The sequence below is a fragment of the Coturnix japonica genome, chromosome 10 (assembly GCF_054131305.1).
Source record: "Coturnix japonica strain WE chromosome 10, WE-NBRP24, whole genome shotgun sequence".
NCBI lineage: Eukaryota > Metazoa > Chordata > Aves > Galliformes > Phasianidae > Coturnix > Coturnix japonica.
Window position 1 is genome coordinate 27,637,572 of NC_140672.1, and position 17,336 is coordinate 27,654,907.

General features: G+C 46.7%; 2 protein-coding genes across 2 annotated transcripts; both read left to right on the forward strand.

Annotated features, from left to right (window-relative positions):
* Positions 1–7,905: 7,905 nt before the first annotated feature.
* Positions 7,906–11,052, forward strand: LOC146759565 (growth/differentiation factor 9-like). Its single transcript, XM_085510759.1, has 2 exons — positions 7,906–8,805; positions 9,807–11,052. Exons 1-2 carry the CDS (start codon positions 8,382–8,384, stop codon positions 10,754–10,756), a joined length of 1,374 nt encoding a protein of 457 aa, XP_085366885.1. The 5' UTR covers positions 7,906–8,381; the 3' UTR covers positions 10,757–11,052.
* A 1,213-nt stretch (positions 11,053–12,265) lies between these two features.
* On the forward strand, positions 12,266–12,989 carry LOC146759566 (cytochrome b-c1 complex subunit 8-like). Its single transcript, XM_085510749.1, has 2 exons — positions 12,266–12,461; positions 12,780–12,989. Exons 1-2 carry the CDS (start codon positions 12,308–12,310, stop codon positions 12,872–12,874), a joined length of 249 nt encoding a protein of 82 aa, XP_085366875.1. The 5' UTR covers positions 12,266–12,307; the 3' UTR covers positions 12,875–12,989.
* The last annotated feature ends 4,347 nt before the right edge of the window (positions 12,990–17,336 follow it).

Here is a 17,336-nt window from a genome sequence, read left to right on the forward strand (position 1 = left end):
GGGGAGCAGTGGAAATACAAACAGCAAATGCTCCCCATAAAGCTGCAATCCACCCAGCGGGCTGTTACCTCTCTGTTATTTTCATTACTTGGTATCAGCTGGGTTACAGATGGCTGCTCAGAGTTACCAGCTTCAAAAACTAGGTCAATGGTATCAGAGAGAGGAGGGAAACATAACGATCCTGGGCTTTACGAACCCAAACCATCCAAATAACAGCAGCCTAACAGAGAAGATGATTTCACTGAGAGTCCTCATTAACCCCAGGCCTGGCAGCTGCACTGCTGAGCGATCAGAGCAGTGAGAGGGGCAGAGGACCGTGCAGCTGCAGCTGCGCACTCAGTACCTTTTACCATTGCCCAGTAATTCCTATAGGAGTTAATCCTGCTGCGTAACCTTCCAGCAAACATAATCAGTAGCTCTCCAGCATTTCCTAAGACATAGTTAATTTTTTTGTTAGCAGGTTGGTTATGCACAAAAAGCAATACAAAGGGCACTACCACTGCTCTAATTCATACAGAAGTGCCCCGGATCAAAGACCAATGCTCCTGCACTCCTCCAGACCCCAGTTTCATACAACACATTCTGCAGCCAGGCTTCCCCTGCCCTCGTTCCCATGGGGATGATTTCCCTATTCCAGCAGTACAGGCAGTTACAGCACACAGGGCTTCCAGCCGCAGCGTGGAGCAGAAGCAAACAGCTGTGTGCCAGGGAAGAGTGAGCACCAATACCAGTTACCTGAAATGTCGGTATTGAGGCCAAAGATTTGTGTTGTGAAAGCACAGCCACACTTACAGCCACAGAAACCTCCGCTGTGGGCTTTGACTGGGTCAGGTTATGGGATTTCTTTCCAGTAAATATGTAATTGTGGGTCTTTAGGTCAGAACAATCAAATCATATTTGAAGGACTCATTACAACAACGTTTAGCTGAACAAGTTTCCCAATTGAAAGCAAGTTGTAAGCATGTTTAAATGCTACACATCCAGTGCCCAATCTCTTTGAACCTATGGAGAAGAATTCTTGGGGAGCACCAAACATTGTATCACCCCAAACAGGGACAGTTTAGTGTCTTAACCAAAGGGCTGCAGCAGCCTGGATAGGCATACAATGGGCTCAATGATACCGTTTAATATTTTATTAAATTAAGTGGACTTCCTTGGGTACAGCTGTCACACACCACCAGAGACCCCTGAGCCACAGCCTGGAAGCAGCTCCAGTCACTGAAGTGCAAACCATACCAATGGAAATAGCAGACACCTCGCTGCTGTCAGGGGCTGGATTGAAGAAGATAGTAATTAACATCCCCTAAAGTAAAACACATTCAGTTTTTCGCTACATTTATGACCTCTTCCTAATGTCTAAACCTCATTTTAATAAGATTATGCTGAACACGGTATACATCTATTGAATAATCTGTATATGTTTTACCCTTTTGTTGTACCCTTTTTAACACAGCTCATCCCGTGCAAATACCTCAATATCTTATTTGTGCAGAGAAGCAATGGATAAGGAGCTCATGGGACATTCTGTCCAACAAAAGCATTGCTGCTCACAACTTCTGTGCTTTCTTTTTTCACAGGTAATTACTGAGCCGGAATGTAAACGAAGCTTGTCACTACATTTAAAGAAACACTTGGGGATTGCACAGTGGCAGCACTGAGGAGCAGTGCAGGATGCTGCTCCATCGCTCCCAGGCAATCGTGGCCCATTTGTTTCTCTCACAGGCACCACAGAATGTGAGAGAAGTAAACAGAGAAGGACACCAGAGTCCCTCTGGGACAGGATCCCCATAGAACAGCCCCCCAGCTGCTGCCTGTTCTGCCATCAGGACACGCTCCTCCCCTGCATTAGAGAAATGAAGAAATGAGGGGCTCAGGGGTGTCAGTATGGTCACAGACAGTGGCAGGCATGCTGCTTTCTCTTGCAACACTCAAAAACAATGGTGTCTTTGTTGTGGGGAGGCTAAATAAATAATGCAGCTAGCAGATGACATAAAGAAAAGGAGCATTACCTGATTAAGTTCCAAATGTTGGCTGGGGCAGCTCCGCCACCCTCACAGGTAAACAAACAGCCGTGTGAGCTGGCAGCTTGCTGTTCTTTAGGGCAAAAAGTGCCCAGGGTGCATAGAGAGACACAACATGAAGATTCTTGGGTATTAAGTACCGTTTAGCACTGGATGACGTCTGATAACATGTATTTATTGTTATTATGCTTTAATTTACTGCACTGGAATGGATGAGTACATGAACCCAGTAGGAGTGGAACCAATGGCCCTTGGACATGGCTTCTGAAGAAAACCCAGCCATCATGCAAGGCAGCTCGAGCACATTTCCAGAAGTAAAAGTTCTATTATTCTACCAACCAAACTCTAAAGAGTATCAGAGGTCTCCAAACAGACATCACATTACATCACTACAGACATAACTTTGAGCTTTACATACTGACCATCCACAGCTCCCAAGGCCATCCCTGGAATTCCCCTTGGAAGCAAAGAGATCAGCACTTGGAACTAAGAAAGTGACCACATCTATTATTGACAAGTCCGTAGTTGTTAATAGTTGTAGTGACTTATAGTTGCTTGTTTACTCTGATTATTTACATTCATTCACTTTATGTTTATCCTGTTTTTCATTCGCCTCATGAAGAGCCTCAAAGCTCAAGCGCTGCCGTAACACTGCACACCCCTGACAATGAGTACAGGCACTGTGACCATCTGCACATCAAAAAGTCACAAATATCTCATTCTCAAACATAAAGCCTATGCTCATACATACGCACAGAACGAAAAATGTAAATCCTGCATCATTTGTGGCAACACACAGGACTGTATTTGGGCATAACTTTCTCGTTACCCACCCTCCACTCCAGCTTGGTGTGCACTGTACAGCCAGAGGAACCTGAACTTACCAGAGCGGGACACCCCCAGGAGCGCTGTGACCAACTTCACCCCCAGCTCAGCCCATTCACTGACACCTCAGCACCCTCCAGTATTCAGTGCCTGAATCCTCACCCACAGAATCATCACCCTTCTGACAGCAAAGACTATCAGGAAACGTTCCTGTCAGGTCATGAAATATTTAAACACATTTGATCACTTTTGAAAATGTACAAAATTAAGTTCCAGAGGAGCATTAAGTTCAGGTGGATCTCCAGGTCTGCCATACACCTGCAGTAATGGCGAGCTGATGTCACAAGAGCAGATGATGAAGAGGAAGGTGATAGAAACTGGAGTGTGTTTGAGACTTGGCACCAACCATATTTCTAGCACAGTCTTTCCTTTGCAGATAACTTTCAAAGAAATTAAAGCTTCATTTTAATAACTAAGGTTAAGAAAACATCACAAACAAAAAGGAACTAACTGTGATTAGCTCTTTTTTCCCCCCTTCTCATTGCTTTCAGCTGTCTGTATGGAAATTATACACGTCTATAATTATGTTTAAAGAACATTCACAGAACTCCTACTCCATTTGTGTTCACCCCACCCCTCCCAGCCCCATTCCCACCTGCTCAGCTCTGCCAGGTCCTGGGGCACAGTGTCAGAACCCCCAGTTCCAGTGTGGCCAATGCCCACCAGGAGCCCACAGTGACAGTCGGGCTCTGCACCTGAAGGCACGGGTTGGAGGCAGCCGGGTCATTTATCTCTTGGGATGAGCCCAGAGTCAGCCCAGCCATGGCTGGGAGCTCCTGGAGATTCCAGTAGGATAAGGACAATCTTCAGACATTTAAGGTATGAAAATCAAAGCGAGTGCATTTTTTGTTGATTATTAATTGGCCAGACTTGGGAGGATCTTCAGAGGGAAGAACAAAAGGTGCATCCCTAATGCAAATCCATGCAAAACAAAAATTAGTTCCTTTCTCCAAATCATGGGAAACGCAGCTGCTCAGTGACAGCTCAGAACTACTGAAAATAGGGAAGACAGCATTTGATCCCCTAAGATCATCGTTAGGGACACAGGGTTTGTTCTGCTAACTTTGCCCCAAAAACCCAGACCGAGTAAACAACCAGAGTGCAAATTATCAGCTGAAACAAACTCCAGCAAAGTCAGGACAAGGCAGCGAGCGAGTTCAACTCCAAAGCTGACTTCACTGTTCAAAGTTGAACAGGAGAGTTCAACTCCAAAGCACAGAGGTGGCTCAGAAGCACGGCAGCACTCCCACATCCCCGGCCCTACGCGTGCTCAGACTCACAGCTCAGCACCAAACACAGCAGTCAAGAGGCAGCATCAGAGCACACGAAACCTCCCAGGCAGATTCATAAGTAAATCATTTGCATCTGCTCTCCCAAATCACTGGAAAGTCTGCTGGGATTTTCTCCCCCTCCCCTGCAAACACCTTTCCTTCCCAGCCACACCTCTGCCCGATTCATTCACTTTGGATTCCTGTTTTCCAGCTGCATGCTCAAATCATTTCACGAGTTTTAACGTTTTCTCCTGGACTTTCACACCGAAGCACACACACACACACTGCTAAGAGACACTTCTTAAACACAACACATCCGAACATCTCACAACACAACTAAGTGCTCAGATCTCAGCAGCGCAGTGTATTCGCTCCCTGCCCCGTCCCGGCGCTCAGACCTTTGCTGCTCAGAGGAGACCCCGCAGTGACCGCAGGAATTAGCGATGCGGCTCAGACCGCGACCACACAGATTTTAAAGCCCAGAGAATGGCATGTCGATGCATGGCAGAGCCGCCTTAGCCACGTAACGCCGCTTATTCAATCTACAGCAGGGCTCTTTTCACCGCGGAGATAACATCACATGAGACACAATCATCATCAGGACCATTTTGAGCAGACAACAGGACGCCGTACCTTTAGCGCTGTACAGATGAGAGCAGCATCCCCGGGAGGGATTTCCGAGAGTCCGTTTCCAGCCGGGACCGCTTCAGGCAGGAATCAGCGCAGTAACACCCGCACGGCAGCTCCCGAGAGCACAACTTCGGAACTTCCCCAAGCACTGCAGGGTTTCACCGGCCCCTCAAATCGCTGCATAAGCGATCCCTCCCCCTCCACCCTTCCCAAATCCGTCTACCTCCGTCAGTCCCAAATCGCTTCCAGATGGGTACACGCGCTCTCAGCTATTGGACCCGAGCGGCGCAACTAACGGAGCGGAGCCGACCCCGCTCGGCCCAATCCCCGCAGCGCTGCGCTCTGCCGGCCCGGCCCCGGGGAGGCACGGAGGTGGGGTCACGGGGAGACACGTGTGGCTGGAGCAGAGCTGCTGGGGAGAAAGTAGGAGGAGAACCCCCCACGGACACGGGGAAAGGGCGAAGCGGCCGCCCCGAAGTCGCACGAACGGGCAGCGCCGGGCGGAGCAACGGCGTGGGCTCCGGTCCGTGGAGTTTGGAGCGGCCACGAGGGGCTGCTTCACAGCCCAGTGCTTTTATGGCTGAGGGTCACACAAGGACACGCACGGCAGCACAACAAAACGAACGATTCCTTGTTTTCCTACCAGCCGGTGGCTGCCAGAACGGCTGGAATTGCTATTTTATTTAAAAACTATTTTAAAACATCCGAAAAATGTCACACGTGGGTACTGTTATTTACCTACCCCATCAGCTGCCCTGTGCCAGGTGACAGTGGCAGCATCAGTGCCGTGCTGCTGCTTGTAGGTACCTTCCAACGTGAGGACATGGCAGATCTCAGCTCTGTAGCAGCACAAAAACAGGAGGAAGAAAGCCAAGCATCAGCACCCACCTCCTGGCTTGTCAGGAGGGGGTTCATTTGGGTTTTTGTCCTTCCCCTTTATATAGAAAAAGTAAAATAGAAAAGGGTGAAGGTCCTCTGCCAACCTGTCTCTGCATATATTACAAGCGCTTTGGTTGTTCTTAATGACCAACCAGCACACTCTAACCACATGTGCTTTTCCCCAGACCATGCAGCTGATGACAGCACTGCATGGTATCGCCCTACAAAGAATCCACGCTAACAGCAGCACTGCAGAGCCACCACCTCACCTCCTGCCTTCCTCCTTAACAAAGGGCACAGCCTGAGCTGCCCCATGGCCCTGGTTGGATTGAGCAGCCAAGGAATGAGCTCTCATCGTTCTTTTTTAATGAACACCTGATTACAACAAGGAGAGACCCACCAGCTTCTACGCAGTATAGGCTGAACGGGTGAGGATGTGAGTGCCATGTTTGAACACTACGTATCAACATTTATCACCTCACATAACATGGCTGATGGGAAGCAATGAGTGGATGAGTTGTAAACCAAGATTTCAGTACAGAAGAGCTCTAAGTGAGCACTCCACAAGCACATACCTTCACTGCAGCAGGACTGAAGGGACTGGATGAAGCCAAGCAGCCCCAGCAGCCCACGAGCAGAGGAGGGCCAGGCTCCATTCCAGTGGCCAAAGCAGGGCCGTGCTGTGCCAGGCAGTTGTTTTCACCAAGGGTGAAGTACAGCTTTTCTCACATTGCTGCCTATTCAGTCACTGAACTCTACTAAATGAACCAACTGACTGACTACCCTGCCAAGAACAGTTATTAATTCCAGTGGTACAAACTGCCCAGTCTCTCAATGCTGTGCTACATGCTCAGCTTCCTGCTGGTAATGCATCCAAAGGAGCAACAGTGCACCTATGCAGTGTGCCTTGCTCCTGGCATGGAGAACACAGCTCATCACAGCACTGCGTGCAGCAAGCTTCATACTCAGAGCAGGACACAGCTCCACAGCAGGCACTGAGCTCACAGTTACAGTGTAGAAGTAGTTAGCTACAGACCTACAGCATTATCAAGGGACCTTACAGAGAGCACCTGTTGCTTCTTGTATTTCACAGTACTCTGAATCAGCCCAACAAGCCCAAGTAAAGCACTTGGTTGGGGCAGAACAGCTGCTCCTGCAATTGATGCTTCCGCTCTCTCATGGAAACAAACAAATGTCATTATCTTGCTACAGGGCAAAGCACCAAGTCTTCTCTGCTTCATAGAAATTCAAAGATTGCCATTAGTTTGTGATAGTACAAATGAGGTACTTGGTGTTTCCCAAGGAAGAAGAAAGAAAAGATATTGGAGAGCAGCTTTAATAGTCATGAAACAGCAGAAACCATCATCATGTTTGTCTGACATTAACACAGGGAGGGAATGGTTTACATGCACAGGAGAGCAGCAGATCAGCTCTTCAGGTGTCACTGAAGGATGCATTTTTAAAACAAACAGAAGTACCGACCTCATCCAAAGCGCTGTTACACAGATGGCCTTAGACCTGATGGCATCCCCTTATCTCATCACAGTCAGAACAGCTCTAAGAGATCTAAGCAAAAAGGTTATGTTGTTTCACATTAGAGATTGGTTGTTGGAGATGGAGGGAGAAAAGCAAACGACCACACCTGTCATTGACATATGATCAGCTAATCTCATTTATTGCTTGGCTGCGTGTACATTTATAATACAGATAATTAGCTCATACATAGTGCAAAAGCGGAGCTCATCATTGGTTCCCAATTACATACCATCCCCAAGTATCTTTGCAACTTGGAGTTATCATCCTGATAGTTACTCCCTTGCTGAGTTCACAAAACCATGGCTAGTTTCTCACCATCACAGGGCATCCTGTTGCTCTTGCTGTCCTTGCAGGTGGTACAGCTGCTTGTTTAGCTGCACTGTGTTTATGACCCTTCTCAGCTAACTAGCTGTCAATAACACTCCAAAATTGGTATCTGAATTAAACCTTCCATTCCAAATGAAAGAATTCTGTAAGTTAATTAAGCATTCTCTGAACAAGCACACATTATTTAGAAGCCCTAAGATGCAAAAGCCAGATTACAGGTGACACTTCACTAGATTACCGATAGCACAGCTCTAATTAAAACCATCTGGCATGAAAACACGTTTTCCTTACTAAGTAAAACAAAACTCCACCCCTTTCCTTACATCATGCAACAAGTTTCTAAACACACCAAGCACTCACTACTACTCCAGATGGAATCTTTAGGAGCAACAATATTTAGCATCTTATATATATTTAGCAATGATAACTGGTGCTGTTGCTGAACTTCCTTTAACAGCTAACACCCTGATACCGGAGTGCCGGCAGATCGCGCTCACTCAGCCGGACCGGCGGCATCACTTGGGCTCCCAGCTCCCCCTGGGGGCTGATCCACGCACATGGTGCGCTGCAGTTTTCACCAGGTGGAGAAGTTTAACCCTGAGAAGCAGCGTTTGTTGGTGAGACGCTTCCACGTGCAGAGACTCAGCCCAGCCGCACACACACGCACGTGGATTCCACAGCCAGCTGCGGATCTTCCCCTTTGGTTTCTAATCACAAAGAAACCTCCCTTTAGAGTCACAGCTGAAGCATATATAAGGGCTCGCACTCGTGTGCGTTCGTTTTTTCTTGAATATTTTGGGGGAGGCGTTGTTAGGCTGCAGCTCTGAAGAGCATGGAGGGTACCTGGAGGGTCTGCGTTTGTTTCTATTGCTGCATTCACTGGTTTTCTTTCAGCATCCAGTGCTCCCCCTGCTCCAGGGGTCGCGCAGCTCCAGACAAGGGCTCCGGGCTTATGAGAGCTCCTGAGCTCCGCGAGCTCTACCTGCTGCTGCGGCTGCCCAAGGGAGCGAGCCGAGGCTGTGCGCTCCTGCCCCCCCTGCTCAAAGTGCTGTCCGACCAGGGATGGCAGAGCTGGGAACGTGGGACCCCCAGGCTCCAGCTGGACTCCCGAGCCCTGCGGTACATGAAGAGGCTGTATAAGATGTACGCCACCAAGAAGGGAATCCCAAAGGCCCACAAGAGCCACCTCTATAACACTGTTCGACTTTTCACCCCGTGTTCTGAGTGCCAGCACTGCCACAGGGACCTGATTACAGGTAGGTGATCAGGTAGGTGATTTACAGCACAGGCTGCTGGAGGCGTTTTGGTTTTTAACAGGCAGCCTCATGCCAATGTCTCCTAAATACAGCAGCAGTTAAAGCAGTGGTCTGAATCCAAATCAACTTGGAGCAAATTTGGAGGCTGCTGTTGAAATTCATAACTTTAGATAAAAAAAAAATCATTAACATAAAGTTGTAAGTTTATTAAGATCCACAGAGACCACATCTGACTCTTAACCCTTTGCTTCTCTGTGTTTGAAGATCACTTAATGCACTTGTGTCTACCAAAGAACAATCTCTAACTCAGGAAAGCAGCAGTGCTGAGCAGTAAGAGAAGCAGCGTGCTGAGCATTCAGCTCTACACCTGGAGAGAAGGCCAGCACGGGGCTTCACCAGCCTCAGAATGAGACAGAAATTGCAGTAAATACAAATAACATCATGGGAAATGACAACAAACAGCGTGTACTACAGTAGGGACAAATGAGACAGAAATATGCATTCAGAATAGCTTGGAAGCTGTCATTCTGTTTCATGAGAGAGAAGCAAACTGACAGAAATGACTTTCTGCTTTGCTGTTAGTCAGCATCACTGGCAGCTGTTGGTCAGGAATGTGTGAGTAGGAACAATAACTGCAGCTAATGCTAAAAATCTAAAGTTTTAAAGGGAACATGGCAGCACACCCGTTAGAACTTACATCATTTCATGGTTTCCTGCACAGTCCAAAGGCTCTGGTTCCTTTTTCCCCATTGGAACTGCCAACTTTGTGTGCTGTTCCTTAACTGCACTCAGTGCCTCTTAGAAACCTTGGGCCTTCTTGGTTTTGTTGATAAGTTTTGGTTCTGACTGAAGTAGACATTCCATATAATAAAAATATGGGCATCTAAATTGGTTTCTTCTGCTGCTTACCAATTTCTGGTGATCCACTATGTCAGAGCATTTATGTACCGGTGGCAAATCAAGATGCATTAACTGTGCAAGATCTTTGTTTCTCTTTTCAGGAGACCTTCACTCAGTGGATCTGCTCTTCAACCTGGACCGTGTTACTGCTCTCGAGCACTTACTCAAGTCTGTCTTGCTCTACTCATTTGACACCTCAGTTCCCACTTCTTCCTTTACGTGCACGTGCCATTTGGCTGTTAAGGAGCATGATTCTTCTAGCCAAGAATGTCCGAGCATTTCACACTCTGTAGCTTTTAGCCTGCACTTTGAAGTTAGAAAGCGCAAGTGGATTGAGGTTGATGTGACTTCTTTTCTGCAGCCTCTCATTGCTACTAACAGGAGGAATATTCATATGGCTGTGAACTTCACTTGTCTGATGGGTAACCCACAACATAACACTAACCAGGATAATCTCATTAATATGGCTCTGGTCCCCCCTTCTCTTCTTCTTTACCTAAACGATACCAGCGAGCAAGCTTATCACAGGTGGAACTCACTTAGACACAGAAGGAAAAGCCCAGCGCGGCCCAGGCAGAGGAACAGCCTGTTTGCTGATGTGACAGGTGACAAAGGAAGAGAGAACACGCAGGTTAAAAGGGCATCCAGGCATCGAAGGGAAGAGAATCTGAAGGAAGCTCCAGCAACTCCGCCTCAAAACCTGAGTGAATATTTCAAACAATTTCTGTTTCCTCAAAACGAGTGCGAGCTTCACAGCTTCCGTTTAAGCTTCAGCCGGTTAAAATGGGACAAATGGATCATAGCACCACATAGATACAGCCCTCAGTACTGCAAGGGTGACTGTCCAAGGGTGGTTGGGCACCGTTATGGCTCACCTGTACATACAATGGTGCAGAACCTCATATATGAGAAACTGGACTCCTCTGTTCCCAGGCCCTCCTGTGTTCCTGCTGAATACAGCCCTCTGAGCATCCTGACCATAGAGCCTGATGGCTCCATAGTCTACAAAGAATACGAGGACATGATAGCTACTAAATGCACTTGTCGGTAGGGGGTGCACCTTAACCTGCTTCACACTTGCTTTGGGTGTTTTGTAATCTCAGAATATTTGTGGTGTTTGTGTAATTCTGACGGCTCTTTCAAACTGAATAGGAGCATGGAGTTAATTAGTGGGTGTTTATATAATAGCACTGTTTTTGTAGCCACTCGGGCTTTCTAGAATGTGGAAATAAATGTAAATATCTTTTTATTGGAATAATGTTGCATTTGAACAGAAGTGGTTTCAACTACCAGGTGCCTATTTTAAGCTGTTTTGGTACAGATTTAATAATAAATAAAATGAGTGCCTATCACACATATCACTTGAATTCAGTGTCTGCTAGTCTTACTTTATATAAAGAAATCCTTTGTAATGGCACTTCTGTTAAGGTTCTGGATAAGAGGAAAGGCTCATGTTAAAATTATTCTCAGTATTTCATTCTTTTTCCTTTCCAAATTTCCAGCCCCCCCCCCAGTGTTTTTCTTGTTGTAGGAATGTTGCAGAAAATGCTTGTTTCAGGATGAGAACAACTCAAGCTAAGAGAGCTTTGGCTGCAGCTCACACAAAGGGGGCTGCTTTTGGTAGGGATTTTTTAATAGAATATGGTGCTGTTTTGAGTGTGGGGGTTTTTTTAGTTGCGAAGAATAGCTTTTAAAACAATTTGTGAGCATGTTGTTGCGTAAACTCCCGTTCTCTACCAGCCCTTAACATTAGATCATGACTCACACGGCTCCGTGGGGCTTAGGCTGGGAGCACAGCCTGGTGGGGACAGCACGGAGCCCGAGGGCTGTACATGGCTCACAGGGCACTGGCAGGGCAGCAGACGTGCTTTAGTCCCTCGGCATGAGCCTGGAGCTGCGGTGCTGCCTGACACAGCCCAGCTCTGCCCATTGCGTTGGCCTGAAGCTGCTGAACTAAAAATAGTGCTGACTTTGGCGCTGTGTGAGGTTCATCTCACCAAGGGCTCCAGGCGAAATGGTTCCACGTCAAACAAAGTCCTGCCTCAGCTTGGTGCTGTGTCTGATTGGCTTTAAAAAGGGTTGCTTGCTGAATGTACGCCACTCCCACCGATCCATTCCAAACGATGGGAGCTGAGCTCTGCCAAACGTGTGTGTATTTGAAGCCGCCTCCTTTCACATTGTGGCTGTGGCTCTTTCAGCAGTGACAGATCCTGGCAGCGCCCTGTGGTGCCTTTTCTCACCATTTTTAGGGCGTTTTGGTGTTTTTAGGGGATTAAAGATGCTGCGCACCCTGCAGCTGGTTCAGCAGAAGTGAACACGGAGATGTGAAGTTATTCGCTCTTTATCACGAGTGTGGAAAAGTCAATGGAGGACAAAGCATTCAGGCTGTGGAAGCTGTAATGGGGGCAGCTACAGAAACGTATCACCTCATATCAGAAATGTGATGGATTCGAGGGCGCATCCTCTGCACAGTGATAACGCACCCATTGCAACCAATGGCGACCAAGGGCCGCCTCGCCGCCAGGAAGCAGAAACAGCATGTGAGGTTCCATTCTGAGTCGCGCTGCAGCGGGGCGGTGTGACAAGGTGACACGGTCCGGCCATGGGCATCCACTTCGGGAACCTGGCCCAGGTGCGGCACATCATCACGTACAGCCTGTCGCCCTTCGAGCAGCGCGCCATCCCCAACGTCTTCTCGGACGGGCTGCCCAACGTGTGGCGGCGCTTCAGCTTGCAGGTCTTCAAGGTGGCGCCCCGTGAGTAGGAGCGGGGCTGAGCGGGGGCCCGATGGAGCTTGGGGGGGCACAGTGAGCAATGGGGTCTTATGGTGGCAATGGTGCTTTGTAGTGGCAGTGGGGTCTTATAGTGGCAATGAGGCTTTATTATGGCAGTGGGGTCTTAGAGTGGCAATGGAGCCTTATGGTGGCAATGGGGCCTTACGGTGGCAGTGGGGCTTTATGGTGGCAATGGGGCTTTATAGCGAGGTGTCATGGCTGTGTTGCCGTAGAAGCACAGCGGGCAGCCCGTGCTGCTCTGTGCCGTGCTCTGTGTCAGTGTTTCCTTTCCGTTTCCAGCCTTCCTGGGCGCCTACCTGCTGTACTCGTGGGGCATGCAAGAGTTTGAGAGGCTGAAGAGGAAGAATCCTGCTGACTATGAGAACGACCAGTGACTGCACCGCTCAGTGTCACCGCTCTGCGTTACTTGTTCCATTGCTCATTCACGGAACCAGAGGGACGGGGAGATAATACATAATAATGCCTAATAAACTTTAACTTTGGCCTGTATCTTTATATGAAGTCTGTGTCTTACATTGTTTAAGGTGAATTATACCCCGTTATCTGTCAGGTGAATGCCATACAGAGATAACAGTACTAAAATCCTCTAAGCTCAAATTGCTTTATTTCACATTTCTTTCTGACTCTATTTTCTAGATACATTTCTCAGTGTATTCAGTTGAAGGCAGCCCTGGCTACAGTACAGGTGATGAGAAATAGCAGAGCATTGGTGAGCAATTTGATCCTTTTATCCTCCTCTCACTGGCCACTTTTTGCTTGAATTAGAACATATTCCAGTCTGTGTACCTGTGAAGAACAGTCTGATATGATACTGACAAAAATTGCCCAGCCTGACTGATGGTTCAGAATTGAATATGAGCTTTGATCCTTTATACAGTTACCAGGTTATCATATTTATTAATAATAATCAGATGATAAACTGCAATTCTGATGTTTGGTTAGAGTTAACTGGCTGAATTAAAAGCAGTTCCTAGGGAACTACAAGGAAGTAAAAGGATTATTTTAACACCCAAAGATGATTTAAGGAACTCTATTACTACCATTAAATTTTCAAATGCATGACTACAAAATTCACCCCGGGGCTCTTACATGTATGACACGTTTCCCTCTGCAAAGTCCAGAACATTTGGCCCATTCCTTTATCTTTTATTTTTCTTAGTGTTGAGCTGTCTGCCTCAAATTCAAGCAAAGTAACACCTTTATCTCCCTGTCACGCTATTCCTGTAGCTGGTACTGAAAATTTATCTAATCTGGAGAGTGTGACGTTCTTCTGTGATAGATCCTTTGTGGGTTAAGGGCTGAGCTGTCTGGAAGTCAAAGATGCTCAGTCTCTCACTTCAGCAAGCTGTGAATATACACTTCCAATAGCTGCAGGCTTTCTTGTTCTGTACTCCCAAGTGCAGTCTGAGGTTGGCAGAAACAAGCAAAGCAAGCTACTCAGTGCTGTAAGTTCTGCTAAAAATAATCTATTTCAGTTCTATTTCTACTTAAGCAAGGGAAGAATAAACTGGGTTCTCCAATTCTGAGCAGCCAAACATGTCGGCAGCCATACTTCATTCAGAACTCTTGTTTGGGTCTTATTTATTTACCCTCAAACAGCAACAGGAGTTGATTCGTAGCCTGAATAACAGGACATCTAAGGTTTCGTACTGTGGGAGTTTGAGTCAATACTTCCTTTTTGGTACCTCTCAGCAGTTCTGTTGAGCATGAGCAGCTCAGAACAGAGCCCAGCCTCTCGTGAGGTCTCTGCTCCCATTCACAGACAGCTGAACTATGTCCAGACCAGCTGCTAGACTGCTGTAAACAGGTGGCAAGTTCAGCTGCCACTGCTGAGTTTACCTACAACCCAGCAGCCCCGTGAGCTTCAAGCGACAGCACCGCTGCCAGGCCCTGGCTTTTAACCTTCATGCTGCAGGGTCAGCAGCTGGGCTGGAGCTGCTCCCTGTCTGTTCCTGCTGCTGGCAGCGCCTGCTGCAATCCCGCTGAGCTGTTCTCATCTCTGCAGTTGCCTGCGGGCCCAGCCATGCAGCAGGGAGCAAGAAGCAAACCTGGCACATTGACATGCTGCTGCAGTGATGGCTCCCACCTGCCAGGTGGTACGTGGGAGCTCAGCTGAGCAGCATTTCAGAGTCTGAACAATGCAGCTGAAAATCAATCTGTCCCCTCATTTATTTCTGATGTTCCTTCACTAAATGCTAAAAGTGGCAACACAGCAATGTTTTACATTCTTTTCAATTGTTTAAACAATTGCAGTGGCTATCTACTGGCCTGCAACAGACATCTGGACTGCACTGCATTTGCACACATGGAAACAATCAGTCCCTTTTTTCTCTTGCACAGATGAAACAGATGCAGCCCAGAAGGGATCTGCAACTACAAAGACACTATAAAGAACTTATAATACACAACAATTTTGATGTATCATCACACGACTAGTTTTAGCTAGCAAAAAATGCTGAGAAACAATGACATGCTGGAGGCACTGCTCTTAGAGTTGAGATGCCATTCAAACCTGTGCTCCACAGGTGAAGGCAGTAATTAAAACTCAGTTGTATGTAAAGAAAGGATTCAGTAGAAGAAACAGTTGAGAAATTCACAGCAAAATGTAAAAAAAACAACCAACCAACACTGAAGTTCAGCTATTTGATCTGCAGTGATTATGTGAGACCCAAGAATGCAAAATAAAGACCAGTTTTGATTCCTCCTCACAGGGAAGCAAGACAAATAAGGGGAAGTGGGAAAATGTAAGAGGAACGCCAGGAAAGGAGCAAATCTTCCTGCAGTGGGTTGGAGGCAATATGCTGCAAAGGGCTTTCATTTAATCCCAGTGAAATTTGGGCTTCGCAGTAATCATTTGTAGGCTGGAACCTGACAACCAAGCAGGCATTATCTTAATCTATGTAACTTGCCTTCCACGCTGGCACTTATGCCTCCATATTGGGCAATCACAGAAAACTGTAGCCTACTGCATTCACATTTGGATTTATAATGTAGCTGAAGCACAATTATTTTGTACAGTACCTGAAATATTTGTTTTTAAACAGACTGCTTCCAAATCTACGTGCAGAGCTTGACACAGCTATACTGGTGTTCTGCTACTCTGCAACTGAAAAAAGTCATTTCCTTGACAGATACAGCAAACCTGGACATACGTGGTAGCTGGGTGCATGAAGCATCACAGCCAAAAAGGAGTAAATAGTGACAAGGTGCATTTACAGAGTAGTAATCTTAGACACACACCTACTCCTACTTGTCTCAGTGGGAGACAAGTGGGGGAAGCATGTTTCAACTTTGATATTTTGGAAGAAATGGGAAGCAGTATGTAGTGCTTTTTAAACATTATTTTCTCTGGGCTGTTGGCAATCTTCTATCATCACAGAAGAGTTTAAGATTTCCCTTAATTACAGTCTGCCTGTCCACATCAGTGGGAGTTTTGCAGGCACCTTTCAGAAGATGAATCGTGAGGTAGACTATGAGATACAGAGGCAGAGTACAGCAGAGAGCATTCATCTCCATAAACCAGTCTTGCTACATAGAGCAACTCACCTCCATAAAATCCTTGCAGCCATCCCTTCTACTTTTTTGCTTAGCTATCTAGAGATTAACTGCACATGAGGATCCTTGAAAGGACAGATCTGTGATTTACCTACCAAGTAATAACATTATTTTGACATTCCAAACCCCACATGGAAAATATTATATCTGATTCTCAAGTACTGCTTTGTGGGAATAAAGGTTAAATTATTTGCTTGTGATTCTTTCACACACCAAGAATGAGAAGCAGAGTCGAAAGTTTGATTCTCTGCTCAAAATACTCTCAGGAGAGCAGTATTTACCTCCCAGCTGGCAAACTCAGAGCTGTGCATGCTGTGAATGTCACAGAAGTCAGGTTATGGCTTTTTGATCTTCACCATGAGACTGTTGGCCACCCACACTTTTACTTGCAGGCACACAAGGGAGTTCTGGTAACATGCTAGATAGGTGTTAGAAAGAACAGTTGGCAAATCTGGTAAGCTGACCAGACAAAGTACAAGTGGAAGGAGAGTAAATCATTAGCTAGATAGATAGGCCTTGAACCAGATCGCTTCAGTAGATGCTAACTTTGTAATTCCCTCTTGCTCCTAAATGAACTTTGTTCCTGTAATGATGACAGCTGAATGCATGCATTTGAAATGCTTCTTGTGGTTCTACCAACTAGTATGGATGAACTGTAACAGCAGCTACAGGAAGATAAATAGACAGAAAGGTGTCTCTTATGGGTAACTTGTACGCCACTATCTGACTACTGGGTCAGACCTGGGTAAGCTGTTCTTTGCAGTTACCACGAGAAGCAAAGAATGTAAAACGAATAAAGTCAAACTGAATTAAGTCAGTGAGATAACAGCAGCACCGCTGCAATGGCTGAGTAAGATGAGCACCGCTAGGGCTGGATAGACTTGTGTAAGCCCTACATGGCCGCCAGTCTGAGCTGTCAGTGCCTGATGATGTTTTGTCCTCCGGGAAGAACCGCTGCTTCCTTAGAACTGCCTCCGAGTGACCTGCCTCTAAGAACACCCACTGCTGTTACTGCTGCCACGGCTCAGCTCTACTTGTGACGTATTTATTGACCACTCAGAAGCTACGACAGCAAATCAGCAACAAGTACATTCGACTTTCCTGCCACAGGAACTGGTAAAAGGACTTCCAAAAGATGGAGAGCATTCGCTCACCGGGGTTGTACCTCTGCAGCACGCACTGAGGATGGCCAAGCTCAATAAAAGGACTCTGCATCTCATGCTTGTTTTGTTTGTAATTGTTCATATATATATATTTATTTTAAGGTGCGTATTAAAAGTT